This window comes from Neovison vison, chromosome 3, assembly GCF_020171115.1.
Source record: "Neovison vison isolate M4711 chromosome 3, ASM_NN_V1, whole genome shotgun sequence".
NCBI classification, from domain to species: Eukaryota; Metazoa; Chordata; class Mammalia; order Carnivora; family Mustelidae; genus Neogale; species Neogale vison.
In genome coordinates this window covers 17,627,232-17,651,439 of record NC_058093.1, presented here as the reverse complement: position 1 = coordinate 17,651,439, position 24,208 = coordinate 17,627,232, and the positions used below count along the sequence as shown (strand labels likewise).

At 40.1% G+C, this 24,208-nt stretch overlaps 1 protein-coding gene across 4 annotated transcripts in view; it reads left to right on the top strand.

The window, feature by feature from the left end:
• The window catches only part of INO80D (INO80 complex subunit D), a 61,107-nt gene that overhangs the window by 11,694 nt on the left and 25,205 nt on the right, over positions 1 to 24,208 (top strand). For 3 of the 4 annotated variants that reach the window (XM_044241402.1, XM_044241403.1, XM_044241404.1), the window contains exons 2-5: positions 8,659 to 8,751; positions 8,857 to 9,103; positions 14,733 to 15,484; positions 21,506 to 21,614. In XM_044241402.1, coding sequence (XP_044097337.1) covers positions 8,886 to 9,103; positions 14,733 to 15,484; positions 21,506 to 21,614 — 1,079 coding nt within the window. In that variant the 5' untranslated portion in view covers positions 8,659 to 8,751; positions 8,857 to 8,885. The remainder of the gene's footprint in view (positions 1 to 8,658; positions 8,752 to 8,856; positions 9,104 to 14,732; positions 15,485 to 21,505; positions 21,615 to 24,208) is intronic. The other variant, XM_044241406.1, reaches the window with a different exon arrangement.

Genomic DNA, 24,208 nt, shown 5'->3' with positions numbered 1-24,208 from the left:
AATTTATGAGAGAGCGTGCGCCCACATGAGTGGGGGGGACAGAGGGATAAGCAAACTCTCGGTAAGCAGGAAGTCGGACGGATGCTGCGGGATCAAGCTCTGAGAAAGGCAATCCCTTAACCAACTGAGCCAGCCAGGCACCCGGCATTCTTCTATATTTTTTACACATTATTTGCTGAATAGGCATTGGGTACCATGTTATATGGTACCTGTTTGATGTTCATGAGATGTACTGGAGTATTCAGAAACTTTCAAGTTTCTAATCTTACTTTCTCTTGCTGTGTGACTGTGGCTCTTAGAAATTATTGTATAGACTGTCTGAAGTTCCAGTTTAGCGATTTTTTAGAAAATCATTTAATGATCCCTGAGTGAATCTAGTAATGTTTGTTTTAGGTAGACCACCAGGAATTAAGAGTTATTGTCACAGAAGCTATTTATGTAAATGGCTATATTTGTTGAGCACCTATTAACTTCTGGGAACCATGCTAGGCCCTGGGATATAGTGATGAACGGAAAATTGCTTGTCACTCTAGGACCTTTATGTTTTAGGTGGGAAGACAACAGAAGAATAGGCAATTACAGTAGAATGTGATGATTGCCAAAACGGGGAAAAGCGTGGAGCACGGAACTAATGTAGCCTTTGGGAATCTGCATGTGGCCATGACTAAGCTGGGTCCTGCAATATTGGCCTTGGGCTGGCCAGAGGTTGGGGGTACACAAACAGGGAAGATGTCTACTGCTCTGGGCGGAGAGGGCAGCCTTTTAGATCTGATGAGACTAGAGGAGTCTGGGTGCTGAGCTGGGGTGAGGTCCTCCAGTTGTGCACTTTCTTTCGAATGCATCTTCTGGACTGTATCTTCTAAAGGTGAAAATTGTGTCTTTTTTTTTAAATTCAAGTTTTTTTGTTTTTTTTGTTTTTTTTTTTAAATTCCAGTTAACACACAGTTAAAAATTAGTTGTGTGGTTTTTTTTTTTAAGATTTATTTATTTATTTGACAGAGATCACAAGTAGGCAGAAAGGCAGGCAGAGAGAAAGAGGAAGGGAAGCAGGCGCCCCCCCTGAGCAGAGAGCCCCATCCGGGGCTGGATCCCAGGACCCTGGGATCATGACCTGAGCCGAAGGCAGAGGCTTAGCCCACTGAGCCACCCAGGCCCTAAAAATTAGTTTTTAACTAATTTAATTTTAACACATTAGTTAAAAATTCTGTCTTTTGCTATTAAATTTTTCACAGTCTCTGAGAAAATGATGGGCTTTTCAGAAGTGCTTAATAAACACTTGCCATGAAAGCTAGAGTCTTGTGGATTTCATATAGTGAAATAAATTGAGTCAAGTTTATTAACTTTTTAAATAGCATATTGATTCTTTAAAAAGTAGATTATAAAAGTAATGTGTTTATTGTAAAAAATTAGATAATACATTTGTTTTATAATTTGGGTTTTTTTTTTTTTTTAAGATTTTATTTATTTATTTGACAGAGAGAGATCACAGTAGACAGAGAGGCAGGCAGAGAGAGAGGGAAGCAGGCTCCCCGCTGAGCAGAGAGCCCGATGCGGGACTCGATCCCAGGACCCCGAGATCATGACCTGAGCCGAAGGCAGCGGCTTAACCCACTGAGCCACCCAGGCGCCCCTATAATTTGGGTTTTATTTTGATATATTTTACTATATGGAATTTTAAAATATATTTCTGGTTAATGATGGTGGAGTACTGACATCTTTGTTCTCTCTAAGCCAACTAGAAATAATGAGCATGAAAAACAGAAAAGCAGCTCATTCTTTGATAACTAACGAAATCTTACAACCAGAGTATGTGAATTAGTGCAGGTAAGTGCAGTGAAAATTGAACCAAGACAGGAGGACGACAGGAGAATATGAACTCGAGCAAAGTGAGGGCCCAGCTTTCTCCCAAGTGGCTGACCCACCATGGAAACAAAACCGATAAGCCGCATATGTGGAGTGGCCAAGCTGGTGTGTACATTGGGCTCCCTGAATTAGGGACCGTGCAGTCATACGAATTTTGCAGGGAGTTGAGAGTGGAGGAGAAACTGGCAGCAGGCAGCCGTACAGCGGCCAGTCTTGGTCAAATGAAGAGAAATAAAGCCTACATTATCATCCCCCGGAAATCTGTGGCATGTGGGCCTCTGTGACTTGGGGAGATGAGTTCAGCATTGAGTCAAGCTTCAAGGGAAGAGTGTTGCTGAGAACCATTTTCCAGAAGCAGCACAGCAAGTGAAAATCGCGAACAGAGTTCCCTGTGGTGGGAGGTGGCGCGTGAGGTTGGGAGTGAGGTCTGGCTTCTCTGAGGCAGGAGTCTAAACTAAAGATGAGACACAAAAGCTCTAGAAATCAATGCTAAGGCAACAGGAAGAGATAAGGGTGAACTGACAGAACGAGGTTACAAAATAAAAGAATCTAATCATTATAGAAATGAAGGTCACTTTCAAAGCGGCAGATACACACTCTAGCTTGGAGTCGTGGAGGAAAGCTCGAGAGATTTGAGCAATCCGAAATGGAAAAAAGTAAAAATTAAGACTAGAGAGTAATAGATATGAAACAGTGACTTTAACATCCCAATGATTGATATCCCTGACATATAGAATCATTGACGCAGAAAAATTTGTCAAGACAGTAAGAGTTTACCACAATCAAAGACTTAATATTTTAGAATGGTTTCTAGTCTTTTTTTTTTTTTTTTAATTTTACAGAGATCACAAGTAGGCAGAGAGGCAGGCAGAGAGAGAAGGAAGCCGGCTCCCTGCTGAGCAGAGAGTCCGATGCGGGGCTCAATCCCAGGACCCTGAGATCATGGCCCGAGCCAAACACAGAGGCTTAACCCACTGAGCCACCCAGGTGCCCCGGTTTCTAGTCTTTCAATGTAAAGACTATTGTTGGGTCAAAATGGGGAAAAAAAAAAAATCAGGCCTCCTGTAAAATAAGAGACTGGACTTACAGGCTTTTCCATTTTGCAACATGTGGAAAAAACTACACAGTCACTAGAGAAAAAAATAGGACCCAAGAATTTTATGTCCAGGCAAGCTATAGCTTAATATAAATTGACACATATTTCCCAAAAAAGCCAGGGCTTAGTGCTCATTAAGTCAGCCCTGCAGGTGGGGACTTAGGGGCTGGTAGGGCTGGAGAAGGGAGGGTAATTATAAACTATTGAATCAAGAGATGAGTTGAAAACTGAGTTAAGGGGCTCCTGGGTGGCTCAGTTGTTAAGCAAGTATCTGTCTTTGGCTCAGGTCATGATCCTGGGGTCCTGGGATCAAGCCCCACATCAGGCTCCTTGCTCAGCAGGAAGCCTGCTTCTCCCTCTCCCACTCCCCTTGCTTGTGTTCCTCTCTTGCTGTCTCTCTCTCTGTCAAGTAAATACATAAAATCTTAAAGACAAAATCTGGGGATGCCTGGGTTACTCAGTTGGTTAAGTCACTGCCTTTGGCTCAGGTCATGATCCCGAAGTCCTGGGATCAAATCCCATATTGGCCTTTCACTGCTCTGCCAGGAGCCTGCTTCTCCCTCTCCCTCTGCCTCTCCCCATGCTTGTGCACGTGCAAATGCACATTCTGTCTCTGTCTGTCAAATAAATAAAATCTTGAAAAAAATATGAATTAAAATAATTGAAGAGGGGCGCCTGGGTGGCTAAGTGGGTTAAGCCGCTGCCTTCGGCTCAGGTCATGATCTCAGGGTCCTGGGATTGAGTCCCGCGTCGGGCTCTCTGCTCAGCGGGGAGCCTGCTTCCTCCTCTCTCTCTGCCTGCCTCTCTGCCTACTTGTGATCTCTCTCTGTCAAATAAATAAATAAAATCTTTAAAAAAAAATAATTGGTGATTAGCATTAAATAAATTTAAGTGTAGAACTAATATTAATATTGTGGCAATGTAGAAATAGAAGGAAAAATTCAGAATTGGGGATTGGGTAGATGGTTACAAAAATGAAAATTTCTCTCATCATTCATAACATGAGATCAATAACAGTCACGCTAAGTACAGCCGACCCTTCAACAGCGTGGTTTGAACTGTGCTGGTCCAAACTGGATTTTTTTCTGTAAATACAGTAGTGTAAATGTATTTTCCTTATGATTTTCTTTAGCTTATTTTATTGTAAGAATATAGTATATAATATGTATACATGGGAAATTTGTATTAATCAACTGTTGTATTATCAGTGAAGCTGCTGGTCAGCAGTAGGCTCTTTGTAGGTAAGTAAGGTCAAAAGATACACTTCGGTTTTTGACTATGTAGGGTGTTGGTGCACCTAATTCCTGTATTGTTCAAGGGTCAGCTATATACTAATTTTCTTAGTGTGGAGTAAAGAGATGTTATCTAAAGAACATAGACTAAGTCTTCCAAAAAAACAGACTATGTAGTGAAATATGTTATAAAAAATTAAAAGCTAAAAGGATTTTTAAAAGATAAAATTATGACAAACTATTTGTCATATAAACAAATACAAAATTATAAAATGGATAAACTCATTTATTAGAAGAAAATGACAGATTGGAGCAAAAAAAAAATTAAATCCATTAAGAGAGGTATCTGAAAAGGTTCCAGCAAATAATATTTTAGTGAGTTTATTATTTATTCACTTATTTAGTGATTTTTTTTTTTAAGATTTTATGTATTTATTTGACAGAAATCAGAAGTATATGGAGAGGCAGGCAGAGAGAGAGAGGGAAGCAGGCTCCCTGCTGAGCAGAGAGCCCGATGCGGGGCTTGATATCAGGACCCTGAGATCATGACCTGAGCCGAAGGCAGTGGCTTAACCCACTGAGCCACCCAGGCGCCCCTATTTAGTGAATTTTTTAGGTGTCGTGACCATACAGTCTCTTTTGTCAAATACTCAGCTCTATTGTTACGGTGGGAAAGCAGCCATAGATAACATGTAAATGAATGAACAGGACCGTGTTCTAATGAAACTGTTTGCAAAAACAGGTAGTGGGCCACGTTTGTTCTGAAAGCCAGTTTGCTGACCCATTAGCAGAAGACTTTAAAAGGTTAATATAATAGCATGATACATGGAATAACAACATACCCTGGAAACATTCTTTTTCAAGCACACCTCTTGGACCTCAAAGAAAATATCCGTCAAATCCAAAAAGCAGAGATATATGCAGATTGTGCTCTTTATTCTTAACTAGAACTAAAGCAAAAGAAAATATAAAACTTCGCCATCTGAGAAAATTAAATAACCCTCAGGGCAAATGAAAAATTGAAAAGTCAAATCCACATTAACTGGAAAGTACTGATAGCCAAACATCTGTGTTAGTACCTTTGGGATATGACTAAAGCAGTATTCAGAGGGAAATTCATAAATATAAATAAATTACTAACCAAGGAAAGAATGAGATAGTAAAGTAGTTCAGCCCAAGAAGTTACAAAAAAAAAAAAAAAAGGTAAGAAAGCAGAAAGAAGGTATTAGCAGATATAAAGGCAGAAATTGGTGAATTTAGAAAATATAAGTGGAGATACTAATAAATCCAAGAGATTTGGGCTTTTTATTTATATTTTTGAAGATGTTAGTAACAATTTTAAACATAAACTCCTGTTGAGCATAATCATGAACAAAGGAAGAAAACACAAATATCACAAAAAAAAGACCCCACAAAAATTCTGTGTGTCAATGCACACAGAATATGAGAATGAATCCCAGATACTTAGAAAATTAAATTAAAGTGATCATATTGCTAAATTGTGCGCAGGTAATTTCAAAACCTGATGTGCACAAAAAAGCACTATGAGGCCCAGGAACCTGCTAAGGAACATTATAACTGCAGTGCTTTTTCACTTTTTCCAGAACACAGAAAAAGGGAAAGGATTTTCTAGTTATTTTTTGAAATATTTTGATACCAAATTCTGAAAAAAAAAAACATTAAAAAACCCAAGCTCTAGACCATTTTCAAATTACAAAAATCCTAAAAATTAGCAAATGTAATTTATCAAAGAATAATACACAATGGCTACATTCTCAGGATGAACTATCAGGAAATATTAATACATCAGTATTGGGAAGTACTAAATGCCATGTTTTTAACAGTACAAAAGAGAAAAATGATTTTCTTTCAAGAAGCTAAAAAAAATTTGGTAAAATTAACCATAAATTCTGAGGGGTATTTTTTGTTTTTTGTTTCGTTTTTTTTAAAGAAACAATAAAACGAATTATTTGATACTTCCTTAACATAACAGGAAAGAAGTCTTATCGGCAAAAGTTCGCAGGATTCCTACCATTGACTATAAGCAGTTCTCAGTTAACAGGAATAACCGTGGTCCCCATTATTAACATTATTCCAGCAGTTCTGGCCAATTCAAATAGGAGAAAAGAGATCTATGAAAATTGGAAAGAAAGGGGAAATCATCAGTCTAAATATATCACAAGTGATTGTAGATCTAGAATATGTCTTTTTTTTTTTTAAAGATTTTATTTATTTATTTGACAGAGAGAGATCACAAGTAGGCAGAGAGGCGAGCAGAGAGCCTGATGTGGGGCTCGATCCCAGGACCCTGAGATCATGACCTGAGCCGAAGGCAGCGGCTTAACCCACTGAGCCACCCAGGCGCCCCTTGAATATGTCTGAAAAGTGAAGGTTGTCCTTCATATCCTTCCATCCCCGCTGCCACTCTTCTTTCTATGATTTATGAAATATTCTCCTATAGATAGTTATATTGGCTACCCTTTCACTTACATCCAGTGTATTTTTTTCCCCAAAGTTCATACAAGTTTACTTTAACGAAATGTACGAAATATTTAATGTTGACCAGGTGGCTGAGCAAAGCCAGAGAGAGTGTAAAAATGAAACAGCAGGGACTTCTAGGTGGCTCAGTCCGTTAAGTGTCCAACTCTTGATTTTGACTCGGGTCATGATCTCAGGGTTGTGAGATGGAGTCCCATGTCCGGCTCTGTGCTGAGCATGAGATCTCTCTCCCTCCCCCTCTGCCCTTCTCTCCCTCTCTTAAAAAAAAAAAAAAAAAAAAAAGCAAAAATAAAAAAGGATGGGTTTGCTTCGAAATATTTTCTGTCCTTGAACATCTAGACCTTTAGGGCAGTTAAAAAAATTTTTTTTTAAGATTTTATTTATTTATTTGACAGAGAGAGATCACAAGTAGGCAGAGAAGCAGGCACAGAGCCCGATGTAGGGCTCGATCCCAGGACCCTGGGATCATGACCTGAGCCGAAGACAGAGGCTTTAACCTACTGAGCCACCCAGGTGTCCCAGCAGTTAAATTTTTAATACAACTGTTTTCCTTATATCCTAATAAACTAAAAAGGGAAAGCTCTTACTTTTGATTTTTTTTTTTTTGAGTTTTCATTTATTTGTCAGTAAGAGAGCGTGAACACGAGGGGGAGTGGCAGGCATCCCGAAAGATCTTATTTTTTTATTTACATTGATCTCTAATTAGGTTTGTTAACTAAGCTAATACTTCACAGTTCTTTCTGCTGCAGTGAAATGCTTAAGAACAATACAAATTCTCTATCTCCAACAGGTAGAATGTAAGTAATGAGGTTAACATTTTTTAATAATTTCATTTGGTCTTAACATGCACCAGGCAAGGTAGTTGGTGCATTGCGCACCTTGTATCACTTGACCTTAGAGCAGCCTGATAACAGTTAGCTACTATCCCCATTGTAGGTGAGAAAACCGAGGTGGTATTATTTATTCAAGGTAACACTAAGTGGCAGATTTTGGCAAACTTGTCTTCTGACTCCTCTAAGCATGTGTCTTGACATTTATGGATGTAAGGAATTTCATACTCAGCTTTGTAAGGAGGAGTGTGTTCTCCAGTTTTCTGTCGCCATGTGTTCAAGCTATTCCATCAGCCCATCTGGATGACTTGTCGATTCTGGAGAAAGCGGGTTAAATCACATGCGCCCCCAGTAGCCCGACTTGACAAATCAGTTTTCACTGTAGACTGTCTACAGTGTTAAAATATGTAAATGTTACTGCTGGCCATTCTGTGTGCAGAGAAGTAGTGGGCGCTAACACGGTTTCTTCCTTCCATTTGTTACCAAAACTCCAAATATTTCTTCACTCCTGATTGTTAAACTATTTAATAGTGTCATTGGATACAGCGTGTGGTGGAGAGCCACGCCCTGGGTGGCCGAAGTGTAGTTAGGGGACCAGTCTTTGGGCCCAAAAAGTTACAGTTTGGATGGGATCAACGTGGGTAAATAATAATAGGGAAAGGGACTTCTAAAACAGGGATTGCCCCCCCCCTTTTTTGGTATTTCATAGAAACATTTGTTGCAAATGGCCAAATATTTTGCTGACATCAAAAAATGTCGAACTTCTGAGGGACATTTTAGGTCTGTAGGTTCATTGCATTGGTATTGTGCGTTCCCAAGATAGCGGTGGTGTTCAGCCACCAGTAATGAAATCCAGAGACCTGCCGCCTGCTGACATTGGTTTGGTGGAAGAGCCCGCTGCTTTGAGGTCCTCACAGACCTTTCCCAGAGTCAAAGTTCCTTCCTGCAATTTGGAGGGGTGAGGTAACTTGATACGTTATAATGTCTCTTATTATTTTAATTTAGTATCGGGATGATGGATTACCAAGGAGAATCCATCTCGTTAGGAAGGGTGATATCCTCGTATTTATTTCACTTCCCAGGTGAGCAAGCCTTTCTCGTTTCTGTTTGTTAACTAGGCCTTTTGATATTTTTGTAGACAATCTGCTTCATCTTGATTCTGCAGCATTCCAAACTGTGGTATCCTTGGGGTTCTCTTAACATTGCTATGGTGCAGAAGATTTAAAATCAGGTATGGCTGTGGGGCCAGAAGTCCCTCAGTGAAATTCTCAGCTTAAATGTGCTTTACACTCTCTGACTTATCCTTTGGGTTTCTTTTTTTGTGGTGGTCTTTTAGCTGATGTTCACAAGGAATAGAGTCACGTGATGTATGAAGGGAAACATATACACTTCTCTGAGGTTGACAATAAGCCCTTGTGCTCATATAGCCCCAAACTGTGCAAGCAGCGGCGACTGAACGGGTACGCTTTCTGTATCAGACACGTTCTGGAGGACAAGACTGCCCCCTTCAAGCAATGTGAATATGTGGCCAAGTATAACAGCCAACGTTGCACGAACCCCATCCCCAAATCAGAGGATCGTAGGTAAGACTAATCATGGAAATCCGTCTTTGATTTCATCCATAGGCTTGGAATTGTCCTTTTTTTGTCTCTCTCTTTTTTGGTGGGGGGGGGGTGTCTTTTTTTTTTCTTTTTTTAAATGGGGTGAATTAAAACATTCTAGAAAACAGAGTAGAGAACTTGAAGAGTTATTTGAAAAGTAAGTTTGAGTGTGTTTTTTTGTTTTTAAATTATTGATTTAATAGACTTTTAAAAGAATGTTTCCCCTCCAAATCGTTGCTTGTGTTTGGTTTGCAGTCTTATAAAAAGTAGCTCCTGATGACGATAGAAATCTGCTTACACAACAGAAATTACAGGAGCTACTTAGGTGTTATAATTAATGGTAATGATTTTGGAATTTTTTAATCTGTGCTTGAAAGGTAGCAAAGGGTGTGTACTTACTGAAAAAGAATTATTCAGAAGAATAATTACTTGAATTATTAAGATTTACGTTCTATCAGACTTCAAAACAGTATTTGGCATTGCTCTGTAATCTTGCCTCTTTTGGTTAAAAAAGTTCCATGTTTAACATAATTGGGAAATGGTATGTTCTTAGTAAGAGTAGGCTTTATCACTAGGATTTTGAATTTTTACTATGCCGAATTAAAAAACATGGAGATGTTTTTAGAGAGTCTTATGATACTTATCTTTCATATTCTCAGGAAAATTCATATATAATCTCTTTTTCATTTCTTTTTCTTCAGTTCTCCAGAAACCTTGTGGGTCATTGTAGGATATTACAGACAGATGCACAATTACTTTCCCAAAAGTTTCCAATACTGTTATCTTTAGGTAGAAAATGGGAACTTTTTACTTTTATCTCTCAAATATGTATATACAACCTTGGTCCTTGTTCCTATGCATAAGCAGATGTCTCCTGCATAAATTGGTTGAAAAGAGGTCATGTTTTGTATATGTCATGGTGAGCATTTTTACACTTTTACAGTGAAATAAATAAATAATTTGTGTTCATAGAGCTCCCACCAAAATGAGTGTAGATAGCATCATGTGGTGATTTGGGAATACTCCCTTGGAATTTCTAATGAGCACTTAAAGCTTCACATTACAATACCTGAAAGTTAGAAGCAGCTGCTCAGTGAGGCAAGGAATAAAATTTTAATCTCCGTTGAGAAAGGGACCACTGTACCTGGCCAAACATACCTGTCCAGCTGCTTCTAGCTGACTTAACCTGTCCATTTCTTAGTCCTGGCCTTTTTAAAAAAAATTTTTTTTTTTTTTTTTTTAAGATTCTATTTATTTGACAGAGAGACAGAGATCACAGGTAGGCAGAGAGGCAGGCAGAGAGATGGGGGGAAGCAGGCTCCCCACCGAGCAGAGAGCCCGATGTGGGCTCAATCCTAGGACCCTGAGATCATGACCTGGGCTGAAGGCAGAGGCTTAACCCACTGAGCCACCCAGGTGCCCCAGCCCTGGCCTTTTTTTTAACTTGAAGAATTGATGAACTTGGATTCATTTTTTACTCCAGGCTCCACTGTAAACACATCTATAATTTCGTCCTTTTTTTTTTTTTTTAAAGTTACTTACTTATTTAAGTAATCTCTACATCCAATGCAGGGCTCAGATTCATAACCCTGAGATCAACGGTCCGAGTCTCCTCCTGCTGCGCCAGCCAGACATTAAATTTTTAAGACAAAAATTTAATTTTGTCTTAAATTTAGTTTACCACATTTGCAGTTGTCCACCTTGGGTTTTTTTTTTTTTTTTTTTCGTTTTAGTAGAAGCAAGTACTATCTTAATAGCTAGCAGGGAGAAGTAAAATAAGAGTTGCTCTGAATTTCTCCACAATATTAATTCTCTGAATCATAGGTCTTCATCTTGCTATTCAAAGTAATTTCCTCTTTTTAGAACAAGAAAAGAAGGGGAAGGACTTTTGTGTGGCTATGTTGAGAGAAACTACCCTGAAGTACTAAGTTACATAAATTTTTTTTTAAAAATTGGTTCAAACCAATGCAAATGGTATTAATATTTTTATTATTTGTAGGGTTGTTAGGAAATAGATTAAAGTAGACATCAGTAGGAGGTAATGTTCTTGTGTTGCCTCAAGAAATCCAGGTTGGGGACGCCTGGGTGGCTCAGTTGGTTAAGCGGCTGCCTTCAGCTCAGGTCATGATCCCAGCGTCCTGGGATCGAGTCCCACATCGGGCTCCTTGCTTGGCGGGGAACCTGTTTCTCCCTCTGCCTCTACCTGCCACTCTCTGCCTGTGCTCGCTCTCGCTCCCTCTCTCTCTGACAAATAAATAAATAAAATCTTAAAAAAAAAAAAGAAAACCAGGTTGGATTGCTATAAGGTCTAGCATGTGTGTAAATATTGATAGTTAATAACTACACTGTATGACATAATGTAGAAAAGGTTGATATTCTTTTGAAAATAAGCCTTCATTATTGTTAAGGCAGTAACTCTTTGGACACTTAGGAATTTGAGATGGTTTTATGTGTTATTTTAGAAAATAAATTCCCAAGGACTTTTAGTTGATAAGATTATCTCATTTTGGTGGTCAGCTAAAGGAAGCTTCTTAGTATCTGATGTCTAACTTCTGGTATGTATTAATAATGCTAACTTGTGGGATGCTGCCTCTTTGGAGTAGAATTGTGTTATTTTTAGTAGGAGTGCTGGTATAATTAAAAAAGGAAAGTTTATTTTCTAATGTACTTGTACGGTAGGAAGCTAAGGCTTATTACTATAGCCTTTGTTTCTCAGATAAGCGGTTATAATAAATTGATTATTTTATACAATACTTTAAATATGTTTGCTATAATTTTATATACTTTTAATAGTGTATATTTGTCAAGAAGTTTTTTGTTTCTTGTATATTTACTATTTTCCTAGACAGTTATATTAAGATATCATTCACATCTGATAAAATTCACTCATTTGAAGTGTCCAGTCAGTATTTTTTAGTATATTTACAGGGTTGTGCAGCTATCAACACAGTCTGATTTATAACAGTTTCATCCCTTCGCAAGAACCCATTAGCAGTCACTCCTCTGTGTAGTTACTCAGTCATATTTGCGTATCTTTTTTTTTTTTTTAAGGGCATTTCTTTCCTCCTTCTTTTTTTTTTTTTTAGATTTTATTTATTTATTTGAGAGAGAGAGAGACAGACAGCATGGGCAGGGCAGAGGGAGAAGCAGACACCCCGCTGAGTAGGGAGCCAGACGTGGGGTTTGATCTCAGGACGCTGGGATCTGGACCTGAGCTGAAGACCTGAGTTGAAGGCTCAGTTGAAGACTGAGCCACCCAGGCATCCCTGCGTACTTCTTTTAAACGCTGATCATCATGAAGGAAGCTGTTGTCATTCTAGCTGTGAAAGCTTTTTTCTTCTAGATGAGGAAGTGTTCTACCGGTTCAGGCTCGGTGGTGGTAGTGCTGAGCCGCAGCTGAGCAGGTGTCCAGGGTGAGGAAGGAGGGCCGGACCTGCAGGTCTCTGCCCGGGGCCCGGCGGTGGCATGGAGGAAGCTCCGTTTCCCATGGGGGCTGCCCACGTATAATGAGCAGAAAAATTCCGTTTCCAAGTTGAATCCCATCTCATTTCTCCTCTACTAATCCTTTTGTTAATTTAAAAATGATTTGAAAAAACAACAAAAATCATGCAGTTACCCCTTGAAACTTTTTTCCCTTGTTGGCTACAGCTTTATAAATCTACTCTGTTTCAAGGTCTATGTGAGACCTGACCCCAACCTGTTACGTGTGGATGTGCAGGCATATGCACATACACGTGGTACAGATTTTCCTGACTGCCCTGAAAGCTTTTTCTTAATAGTCCTATTAAAATTGAGGCGTGTTTCTGAGAGATTGATTTCTAAGACAAACCAACAAAACCATGTGTCTCTTGATTCCTTGGTGAATATGTATTTTGAACAAATATTTAAAAATTTGTCTGATACAGCCCAGTGAGTTTGAGGATTGACATTAATTACTTCATTGCCATTTCCCCGCAGACCCTGTTCTGTAGAGATATCACAGGTGCACTACAATAAAAATAGATGGCATTTTCAAATAAGTTTGGAAAACACTGCCAGACAGGTATATTGCCACCTTGAAGCATAATGCACATTATCATACAAAATGCTTTGAGAAGTTGTTCAGCAGAAGCAAACAACAAAATTACTAATTCTGTTGAAGCCAGCATTTCCCGAATTTATTTAAGCGTGGACTAGTCTTTTTTTTTTTTTTTTTTTTAAAGATTTCATTTATTCACTTGACAGAGAGAGACCACAAGCAGGCAGAGAGGCAGGCAGAGAGAGAGGGAAGCAGGCTCCCTGCTGAGCAGAGAGCCCGATGCGGGACTCGATCCCAGGACCCTGAGATCATGACCTGAGCTGAAGGCGGCAGCTTAACCCACTGAGCCACCCAGGTGCCCCTGGGCTAGTCTTTTTATGGCCTACTTGCTGACCTGAACTGCGTAAAGAGTACCAGTCTGGGAAGCACCACTTTTCTACCGGTTAAAAGCCTCCTTAGGTTTTCAGTGTGGTTTATGGGAACAACATGCATTCTGCCTTCTTATTAAGTAGAAGATTCTGTCCTTTTTAGTATTTTGAAAATACCATTGACATTACAAAAGTAACCTCATTGCTGAAGACTAGGGAGAGTCTTCTGGGCTTTGATTCTTCCTTTTTTTTTTTTTTTTTTTTTAAATATTTATTTATTTATTTATTTGACAGACAGAGATCACAAGTAGGCAGAGAGGCAGGCAGAGAGAGAGAGAGGAGGAAGCAGGCTCCCTGCTGAGCAGGGAGCCCGATGTGGGACTCGATCCCAGGACCCTGAGATCATGACCTGAGCCGAAGGCAGCGGCTTAACCCACTGAGCCGAGTCTCAGCTCTGTCAGTTTCCAGATTGGGGTTTGGGGCAAGTTACTTAATTTTTATCAAGTTGAGCTTCCTCATCTGTATAAAGGGCATTATTTTAGTACCTGCTGCAGGTAGAAAACATGTACTTCTCTGGCTACTGAGGAACTCATTTCCTCTATAATCCCTCTAACTAGTTTTATTATTTTACTATCTCCTTCACTTCTTTATTCTCTCTCTCTCTCTCTCTCTCTCTCTCTGTCTGTGTGTGTGTAGAATATAGTGTAGACACTTGATATTTTTAGGGGTTATGTCATAAGATCGTTGGGAATCTGCAAATACTTGAATGACATTGGAATATATATGTGTGTGTGTGTGTATATATAATATGTATATATATATATATATATATATATACATATTTTTCCCCCTCCCCATAACAAGAGTTTTTAGAGATCCTTTAGACTTGATGAGTTATTTTGTGCTGCGAATACAAAGTCACAAAGCAGAGTGAGAAGCCACAGCTGGATGGTTATCCATGGCCGCTCAGTATTTGCATGACTGGCTTCTGTCTGGCGGCCTCTGCACACAACTCCCCTCTTTGCTTCAGGAGAATTGCAGACACTGAGGCCTGCTTGAGAGTCGTGCAGGTCGTCGGTATTAGATCCGTGAGGGCCAAACTTCCTGTAGTCGTGCATGTTTAATATGTAAGGTAGGACTTACATTTTGTACTATGTAGTTTTATATTCGACTTCTCTCAGTGTGTATCATGAACATTTCCCCGTGTGTGTGTGTCTTTTTAAAGGTACTGCAACAGCCACTTGCAGGTACTTGGCTTTATCCCGAAAAAAGAGAGGAAGAAAAAGAATGATCCTATAGATGAGGTGAAGGTCAGGCACCAGATGGATACCATGGCCTTTAGCCTGACGGTGCCCCCGTTGGCCTTGAAGATGCCCAATGGACTGGATGGCATGTCCCTCTCTCCACCCGGGGCTAGGGTCCCTCTCCACTACCTGGAAACCGAGTTGGAAGACCCATTCGCTTTCAACGAGGAAGATGACGACCTAAAGAAAGGGGCAACTGTGAGAAAGAAGTTGCAGAGCAAGTTGGCCCAGAATCGGCAGCGCCAGAGAGAGACCGAGATTTTGAAAGTCCGACAAGAGCACTTTAGTCCCCCTCCTGCGCCCTCACAGCAGCCGCCCCCGCAGCAGCACTCCCGCCTGTCCCCTTTATCCACTTCTTTGAAACCTCCAGCGCCACCGCCACCGCAGGGTTTAGTCTGCAAGTCGCCTCCACCTCCGAACACCAGCCTACCAATGCAGGGAGTGGCCCCCACCACGCACACTATAGCACAAGCAAGGCAGTGGTCCCACAAGAGGCCGCTGCCCCTCCTGCCATCCAGTAGGGCTCCCGCCGCGGACCCGCCCAGGACTGACCGGGTCCTCATGAAAGCCACAGCCTTCTCGCCACACTTCTCCTGTATAAGTCGCCTGCAGAGACTGGTGAAACTGTGCACCCAGAAACATCAGCTGGACACTGATCTGTTTCCCCATTTAGGTGAGTTCTCTCGTTTCCCAGCTCGTGTGCACGGAAGGTGCCTCCCCTTCCCCGGGAGGCTCTGTGTTCAGAACTGCCGTGTATGTCACAGGGCTGGGGGGACCCTGAGACCCCGTGGTCCAGGGAAGGACTGTGTTTGGGGAGGCCATCATAAAGGCAACACGCTGGGGGGGAGAGGATGATCCTTGGTGGCCAGGATAGGGAAGTAGGAGTTGGGAAATTTGGAACGACAGTCACAGTTTTTAAGTTAGTAGTAGCACCAGCAGTATTAGAAGGCAGTTGTGTGGTTCTTGGCCCCTGTGAGCTCAGCACCTGTGTCTGATGAACTTTTCGACATGTCTTATCTTAGGACTTTGGAATAATGATAGCATTGTTAGTACCTGCTGACAGTTTAAAAAAAAAAAAACAACTTGTAAAAAAAACATTTCCCAAAGCAATACCTATTCATGATTTAAAAGTGAAAAAATACAGGTAAAACTTTAATGTAGTGAAATGTCTTTCCTTCATTGCTTCTGAATTTTCTTACTCAAGAAAATCTGTCCGATCCCAGGTTTATCCAGGTATTTTATATTTTCTTATTGATAGTTTGATTGTTCTGTGTTTAATTATTTCAGCCTTTAATTATGGTGTGAGCTATGATTCTAACTAGGAAAAATCATTTGCATGACATAATAGTAATAGAAAAATAGGAAAAGGATGGGAATAGAAGAAGAAGAAATATAAATGGTCAGTAAACAGTGAAAACCTCAATCCCCATAGCAGGTGTGGAAATGCAAATTAGACTAACAATTGCTATCAGAATGGCAAAAATTATATCCAGTGTTGATGAAGCATCTACATTCCTGGTGAGTAATGTGACATTATTTACTAATTAAGAGTGTATATAGTCAACAGACTCACTTTGGGGACTCTATTCCTATGGGTGAAGAAAATACCAGAATGTGAGGATATGTTTATTGTAGCATTGCTGGTAGTATTAAAAGTCCTCAAACAATATAAGTAGATGTGCCCATGTTATATTACCAAGGAGAAAAAAATCCATAGGTATTATATTACCCCATTTTTATAAAAATAAAAGTGAAAAGGGGCGCCTAGGTGGCTCAGTGGGTTAAGCCTCTGCCTTCAGCTCAGGTCATGGTCTCAGGGTCCTGGGATCAAGCCCTGCATCAGGCTCTCGGCTCAGCAGGGAGCCTGTATCTCCCCCTTCCCCGCCCTGCTTCTCTGCCTGCCTCTCTGCCTCCTTGTGATCTCTTTCTCTCTGTCAAATAAATAAATAAAATTTTAAAATAAAATAAAAAAACAAGGGACATCAGTGTTATCTATCGATCAGACATATGGACAGATAGATGTTTGCCTGTTGGGTGTAAGCCCAGGTCTCTAAAGCCTGAGTTGTTATGCATGACCAGCCTGTTAACACTGACTATCAAGGGGAAGACAGAATTAGACTGGATGTTTTTATGGAGCTGGGGATGGCAGCTCTTCTGATATTAGAGTTTTATATTGTTTCACCTGTTATTAAACCATGTGTGATTTTGATAATTAAAACAACTAATAAAACTTAGAGAGAAGGTATAGAGGGAAAAAAGTAAAACACCCAAATCTTACTAATACCTGTTTGTTAATACCTTAGTATATTTTATATCTGTAAAATTGGGTTCCTGCTATACATACATCTTATAACCTGTTTAAAATTTTTCATGATGTATTGTGAAGGTAGTAATTTTTCATACACAATGTAATTTGTCACAGCTGAATTCTTTCTCTAATTTAGGTTGTTTCCAGTTTATATTATTATAAAGTGTTGTAGCTGTATAGCCTCATAGTAAAATGATTACTGTCACATCTTTAATTTTTCCTTCAAACAGATTCCTAGAAGCAGAATTGCTATTCCAAGCTTTTGCATTTTTTTAAAAGCTTTTTGATACATGTTGTCGGATTTTCCCTCAGAACTGTTCTGTCACAATACCCTCCTTTCAGCAGGATATGAGCATGACAGTTTCTCTACATCTTTACACTACTGGATATTGGCTATTGTTGTGCCTTTGCAAATATGATAGAAAATTTGCTTTAATTTGCATACCTTAGATCAGTGCTTCTCAGATTTTTGGCCTTAGCATCCCTTTACACCTTAACATGATTGAGGACACCATAGAGCCTTTGTGTATGTGAGTTACGTTTGTTGACATTTACTGAATTAGAAGTTATAACTGAGAAATTTTTTAAATGTTAGTGCATTTTTTAAACACGGTAACATGTTCTTTTTATGAAATAGCTATGTTTTCTGAAAAGAAATATAATGAGAAGAGCATCATTATTTTACAATGTTTTGTAAATCTTTTCTTTTTAATTTTTTTTATTTTAATTTATTTATTTGACAGAGAGAGACCCAGCTAGAGGGGGAAGAGAAACAGGGGAAGAGGGAGAAGCAGGCTTCCTACTGAGCAGGGAACTGATATAGGGCTTGATCCCATGACCCTGGGATCATGACGTGAGCCAAAGGCAGACGGTCAACAGCCGAGGCACCCAGGCGCCCCTTGTTTTGTAAATCTTTAAAAAAACGTGTGATTTGCTGGAAGACAGCTAGATTCTCCTGTCTGCTTCAGCATTCAATCTGTCGTGATACGTGGTTTTGATTAATATGTGAAAATATGGCTTACACGTTGTAGTTGGAAAAGAGAAGAATATTTTACTAGCTTTTTTAAAAAAATAATTATGGATATTCTTATTTGATCCTACACCAAAATATGACAAATGGTAGTTTCTTAAAGATTAGTTGTGAAATCTGAAACCATGTCAAGGAATTTTGGAAGCCATTACATTAAAATCCATTGATCTGCTTTGCACTTTGAATGGATCTTTTTACCCATGCGTGATTTTGTAACACCATACACTGGTAATTTGGAAAATACTGGTTTACCTAGTTAAGCACATGTTCCAGATGTGGACATATTTAATTATACAAAATTTTAAAAACCACATTCGTGGGATCCCTGGGTGGCTTCATCAGTTAAACATCCAACTCTTCATCTTCGTTTAGGTCTTGATCTCAGGGTTGTGAGTTCAAGCCCTGGGCAGGGCTCCATGCTAAGTGTGAAGCCTACTCAAAAACAAAATAAAATCACGTTCATTAATACTGCCAGCAGTCTCATCGGAAAACTCTGTGAGAAAGTTGTCATAGACTCAGTGATGACTTCCAAGTTTTCACAAAATACAAAAATCAAGGGCGCCTGGGTGGCTCAGTGGGTTAAGCCGCTGCCTTCGGCTCAGGTCATGATCTCAGGGTCCTGGGATCGAGTCCCGTATCGGGCTCTCTGCTCGGCAGGGAGCCTGCTTCCTCCTATATCTCTCTGCCTGCCTCTCTGCCTACTTGTGATCTCTCTCTGTCAAATAAATAAATAAAATCTTTAAAAAAAAAAAAAAAACAAAAAAACCAAAAATCAAGCGTTCAAGTGAAAATCTGAATTTTGGCAGCAAATCCTGTCCATTGTTCTCTTGAAGTGACAGTTTCGCTGTGTTCATTTTCGAAAAATCCAAGTCTTAATAACCAGCGCTTGTCAGTAGCTCTTTCAAATAAAAATGATGTTGAATGGGAAAAACAGCTAGTTGAGGTCACAGTTACACCAGTGCTGCCAGTGCTTTTCCTTCAAGACAACCACCATACGCCTTTGGGGTGCAGCATGGGGGCCTTCTGACTTCACCTGGGGTTACAAAGACTGGTGTGAGGATGTGTTGTCAAGAACTAAGATTTAATAAAATAAACAGTCTATAATATACCAAGATTTTCAAGGATATTCTTTTTTTTTTTTTTTAAGATTTTATTTATTTGTCAGAGAGAGGGAGAGAAAGCACAAGCAGGGCAAGCGACAGGCAGAGGGAGAAGCAGGCTCCCCACCAAAGTGTGGGGCTCAATCCCAGGACCCTGGGGTCATGACCGGAGCTGAAGGCAGATGCTTTTTTTTTTTTTTTTTTTTAAAGATTTTATTTATTTATTTGAGAGAGACAGTGAGAGAGAGCATGAGCGAGGAGAAGGTCAGAGAGCGAAGCAGACTCCCCATGGAGCTGGGAGCCTGATGTGGGACTCGATCCCGGGACTCCAGGATCACGCCCTGAGCCGAAGGCAGTCGATGAAGGCAGATGCTTAAGTGACTGAGCCACCCAGGCGCCCTAAGGATAATATTAAAACTTATTTATTTATTATTTATTCATGTAACTGCACGTCATGGTGTGAAACAGCGTGACTGCTTGTGTAGTTTGGTGCCACTGCAGGGAGGAAAGTCATATGGAGAGGGAGCAGCAGGGTGTCCCACCCAGGACCTTGGGATCATAACCTAAGTCGAAGGCAGCCCCCCTTTTATTTTTATTTTAATTTTTTTAAATTCAAGCATATTAGGGTCCTAGGTTTTCAAAACAAAGGTTACTCTGGAGAAGCCAGAAATTGTAATGCACTGTTATGACCAAGTGTAGCCTGCCTTCATGTCAGCAAAGAATACTTGAAGAAAAATGCAGTCTTATAACCAGGTTTTACAGTCTTGTCTGCACTGGTTATCTCAGTTAGTTATATTAAAACTAGTGATAATGAAGCCAAGATCAAAGGTTTGCTTTATTGGACAGTTAATTTCACAAAAGAAACACTTCCATCTTAGTTTTTACAACTTAGGTCTTGACTTTTTCAGAGAAGATAGAGATGACTTAGTAGAAATTATTATTAATTACACAAAAATGATAAAAAAAATAATTCATATCCTAATTTTAAAAGATACCTTAAGTGTCACTTTGTGTTTGAAAGCCCTCGCCTTTCAGTATCCTGTCCTGGAGCTAATGCTATTCTGATTACTTGTTTACTTTTTTTTTTTTTTTTACCACTAATTATTTAAAAGAAGTAACTTTTTTTTTTTTTTTTTTTGAGAAACGTACTTTTTAAGGTGACCTAACTTGGGTAGTCATCTTAGAACTAGATTTGAGGTTTCTTTATGCCAGTGGCAATGTGTTACTTAATTTTAAGCATTTATAATTTGCATTTCGATTCCCCTTTTCTTAATTTCCCTGTTTGGCCCATGTAAACTTATTTAAATTATAGAAGCAACCTCTGAGGTCCCTTCTAACATAACTGTCTAATGAAGATGGTTTTTTGGTTTTTGAGGGTCTCAAGAAGGAAGACTGATTACTAGTTCTCAAGGTATCTCATTCAAATGGAGTAGCGGTATAAGTATATTAAAGTTACGCATGTTAGACTGTGCAACATGGGTACTTATTGAGGCCTTTTCAAGATACAAAACTTCCAAGAAGGTTAAACCTTTATGTTGGAAGCTAATAATTATTCAATCGTTAGCATTAGTAGCCTCTAACAAAATAAGTAAGCATTGTTCATCCTGTATTTCTTTGTTTCTCCCTCTAAACTTGTTTTTCAAAATGCTGCAAAATGTGACAGCTCTTGTTTAAAAGAACTCAAAGAAAGCCCAGGCCACAGTAGAAATAGAATATTGACCTCTTCCCCTTCCCTCTTCCTGCAGAGGGCAAGAGCTGGGGCATGGCCCTGCCTGGTGGATGGAATCCTTTTCCTCTGGAGGTGTTGGGAAAGGGGATGGATGAAGTTATCCTAGGGCCTCCTTCGTGGAAGTGTAGCGTGAATCCACCAGTATATTTCGACTTCTTTCTGATCTGAACATACATTACCCTTGTTTTATAGTTTTTCTGACATTACGTGTAATGTTTAATGTATGATATTTTGGTGAGAGGAAACACTTGAACTCTCTGCTTATGTTTCTACTCCCATCTGTGAAGCGTCTGACAAAGAAGTTCATCCTTGCAATACAGCTTTTTTTGTTTCAGTGTCATTTTTTGAAACCTGAGTCTATGTTACACGTCATTATTAATACTTTTATCAGAATAGGGAGGCATTTATTCATACAGCGGTAGTATGTGCTGTAGGTTTTGGGTTATACATTTTGGGTAGCTTTTTTCCTAAATTTTAAATAAAAATGCATTTTTTTCTAACTTGCAATATCTTGTCGTATGTCCCAGGGTTGGACTGGTCAGAAGAGAGTGGAGAGGAACCAGAGGACTCAGAGCAGGCCTCACCATACCAGGTGGCATGGTCCATCCGAGAAACCCTCAGATATGAGAGACATATGTAAGTTTTCCTTTTTGTTTTTATTCTCCAGTTACGCCTGTAGTAGCCTGATGTTTTACTCTCTATGCTAATTCTTTTATCTCATTGGATCTAGTTTTATTGTAATGGAGGTAAAACAGATTCCACTTGGGAAGAAATGTACTATATTGTTTGAGGAAAGCTACTTTTCAGTTTTCTTGGTAAATTTGTTTCTGTACCTTTCCCATTTATCACTGAAGGAACCGGTTGGATTAGAATTTAGAATGAAAATGGACTTTGAGATACCTAGGCCCATTAAGTCATTTTACAGAAGAGGAGCCCAAGGGCAAGGCAGTCTAAGGAACTGGCTTGTGGCCCCAGGGCGACTTGAGTCCCGTTGCCTGACTTCTCTTGATCCTCTTTGGCCCAATCCCTATCGTAGTTGGAACAGTTTACTTCAGCTCTATCTTCTACAAGATTGAGCCATTCTTTATTCATTTCTTAAGCACTGGGTATTTCTAATGTGCCAAAGGGTTTTCACGATAATGTCATTAGAGGTGCTTGCTTTCTGCCTTATCCGAAAGCTGTGGATTGATTAATACACAACCCCTTCCGTGACCGTGAGAAAGCCCTTTCTGTTTCAGGGGACTGTCCTAGGGATTCACTTAGTATAGTGGGGCCATTCCGAGATAGATCCTTGTCTGTAGAGCCAAAAGATGGCCCTCAGACTCAGCTTTTTTTTTTTTTTTTTTAATATTATGGTTTGAATAGGTGTTAGGCAAGATAGAGGGGAGACCAGCTGTCTGCCCCAGGCCAGCTCCTAGACTCTCACAGTATTGTCGTATGGACATAAATTCTCTAGAGCCTGGTTTTTTGGTTTATAGGCTTAAAATATGATGCGTTAGTATACCCAGAGCTGATAAGGCTCAGAAAACTGATTCTCTAGAGACTAATGTAAACACCAAAATGCCAGTTTACAGTGAGAAATAATCATTAAATAATACAGATGTTCATTAAGCAAAACTACATGGGGAGCTCATTTGGGCCTGGAAGAAGAGTTAGCTGGATTTACTAAGGTCAGGTGGCCCGGCCTCCCCTGTCTTCTAGGTAGGATTGGAGAATGCTGCTGTTTTCTTCCGTCTCCAAGGTTCCATTTTATGTATCAGTCAAGACTGTATCCTTTCCATTAGCATAATTCTTTTTTTCAGATAAAGGACAGTTGAACTTAACACTCTCACAGTTACAGATGCGATCAGTCATGCTTCCTCAGGTGGTGGTTCGGTGGTTCATGTCAGCTCAGCTTGATTTGGGATATTTTGAGTTAATTCTGCAAATGGCTGTAACTGAGGAAACGTACCTTAGCTTAGCACAGTACCTGGCACCTAGGAAGTGAATGTAAGTGGTCGTGAAGATTCCCGTTGGAATTCTCAGATGACCTGAACGTCGGTATGGGCTGCGTTTGTTCTTATTAGGAGAGACGTAGTTTCTGTTTCTATCCTCTCTTCCTGCAGACTTTTCAGAAGATTTCAACCATTTCATTTTCCTTCCTCCCTGTAGCGTTTTGCTTTCTTGGTTGCTTCTGCCTGCTGACTTGCTCTTTGCCTTACCATGATGCACTTTTCCTAGTTCTTCTTTTCCTTCAGGGTATTTGCCTCTTTTTACTCGGCTATCCTCACTTCTTGTCCCCCTGTCACTTTAGTCTTTTCCCTTCATTTATTCATTGATTCATTCACTTGTTCAGTGTATTCTCATTGAACTCTCACGTGCTAGGCACGGGGCACGCCATATTGTTTCCCTTGGGTGAAGCGTGGATTGACTTGGTTCCCGACCCTTTCCTTGTCTGCGCCTCCATGTCTGTGTCCGCCACTGTGCCCCTGTCATGGGAACCTTTGTCTTGGATCAAAACCACCCATGGAACACATTTCAGTTTCTTGTTGAAGCTACCTGTCTTTTATTTTACCTTGTTCTGGAGTGTAGCCGAGAATGGACAGCTATAGAAAATGGGCCCCACCTAGCCTGTCCATTATATCTTCAAGAAGTTTTTGCTGTTTAAAATTTCTCAGAAGGTTTTACCATTTAAAATTCCTCCGTGAGGGGTGCCTGGGTGGCTCAGTTGGTTAGGCGTCTGCCTTTGGCTCAGGTCATGATGCCAGCGTTCTGGAATCGAGTCCCTTGTTGGGCTCCCTGCTCAGCGAGGGGGAGTCTGCTTCTCTCTCTTCCTGCTCTTGTCCTCTCACTTATTCTTCCTCTCTCCCTCTCAAATAAATACATAAAATCTTTTATTTTTATTTATTTATTTATTTTTTAAAAGATTTTATTTTATTTATTTGAGAGAGAGAGATCACAAGCAGGCAGAGAGGCAGGCAGAGAGAGAGGAGGAAGCAGGTTCCCTGCTGAGCAGAGAGCCCGATGTGGGACTCGATCCCAGGACCCTGAGATCATGACCTGAGCTGAAGGCAGCGGCTTAACCCACTGAGCCACCCAGGCGCCCCAATACATAAAATCTTTTTTAAAACATAATAAAATAAAATTCCTCCAGGAGTTCATCCAGTTTTTGGAAGAAAAACTGACAGCAGTCTGATCACCGTTCTCTGCCGCCTGCCCACCTGCTTCCCCCCCAAACCTGCTTTTCATGA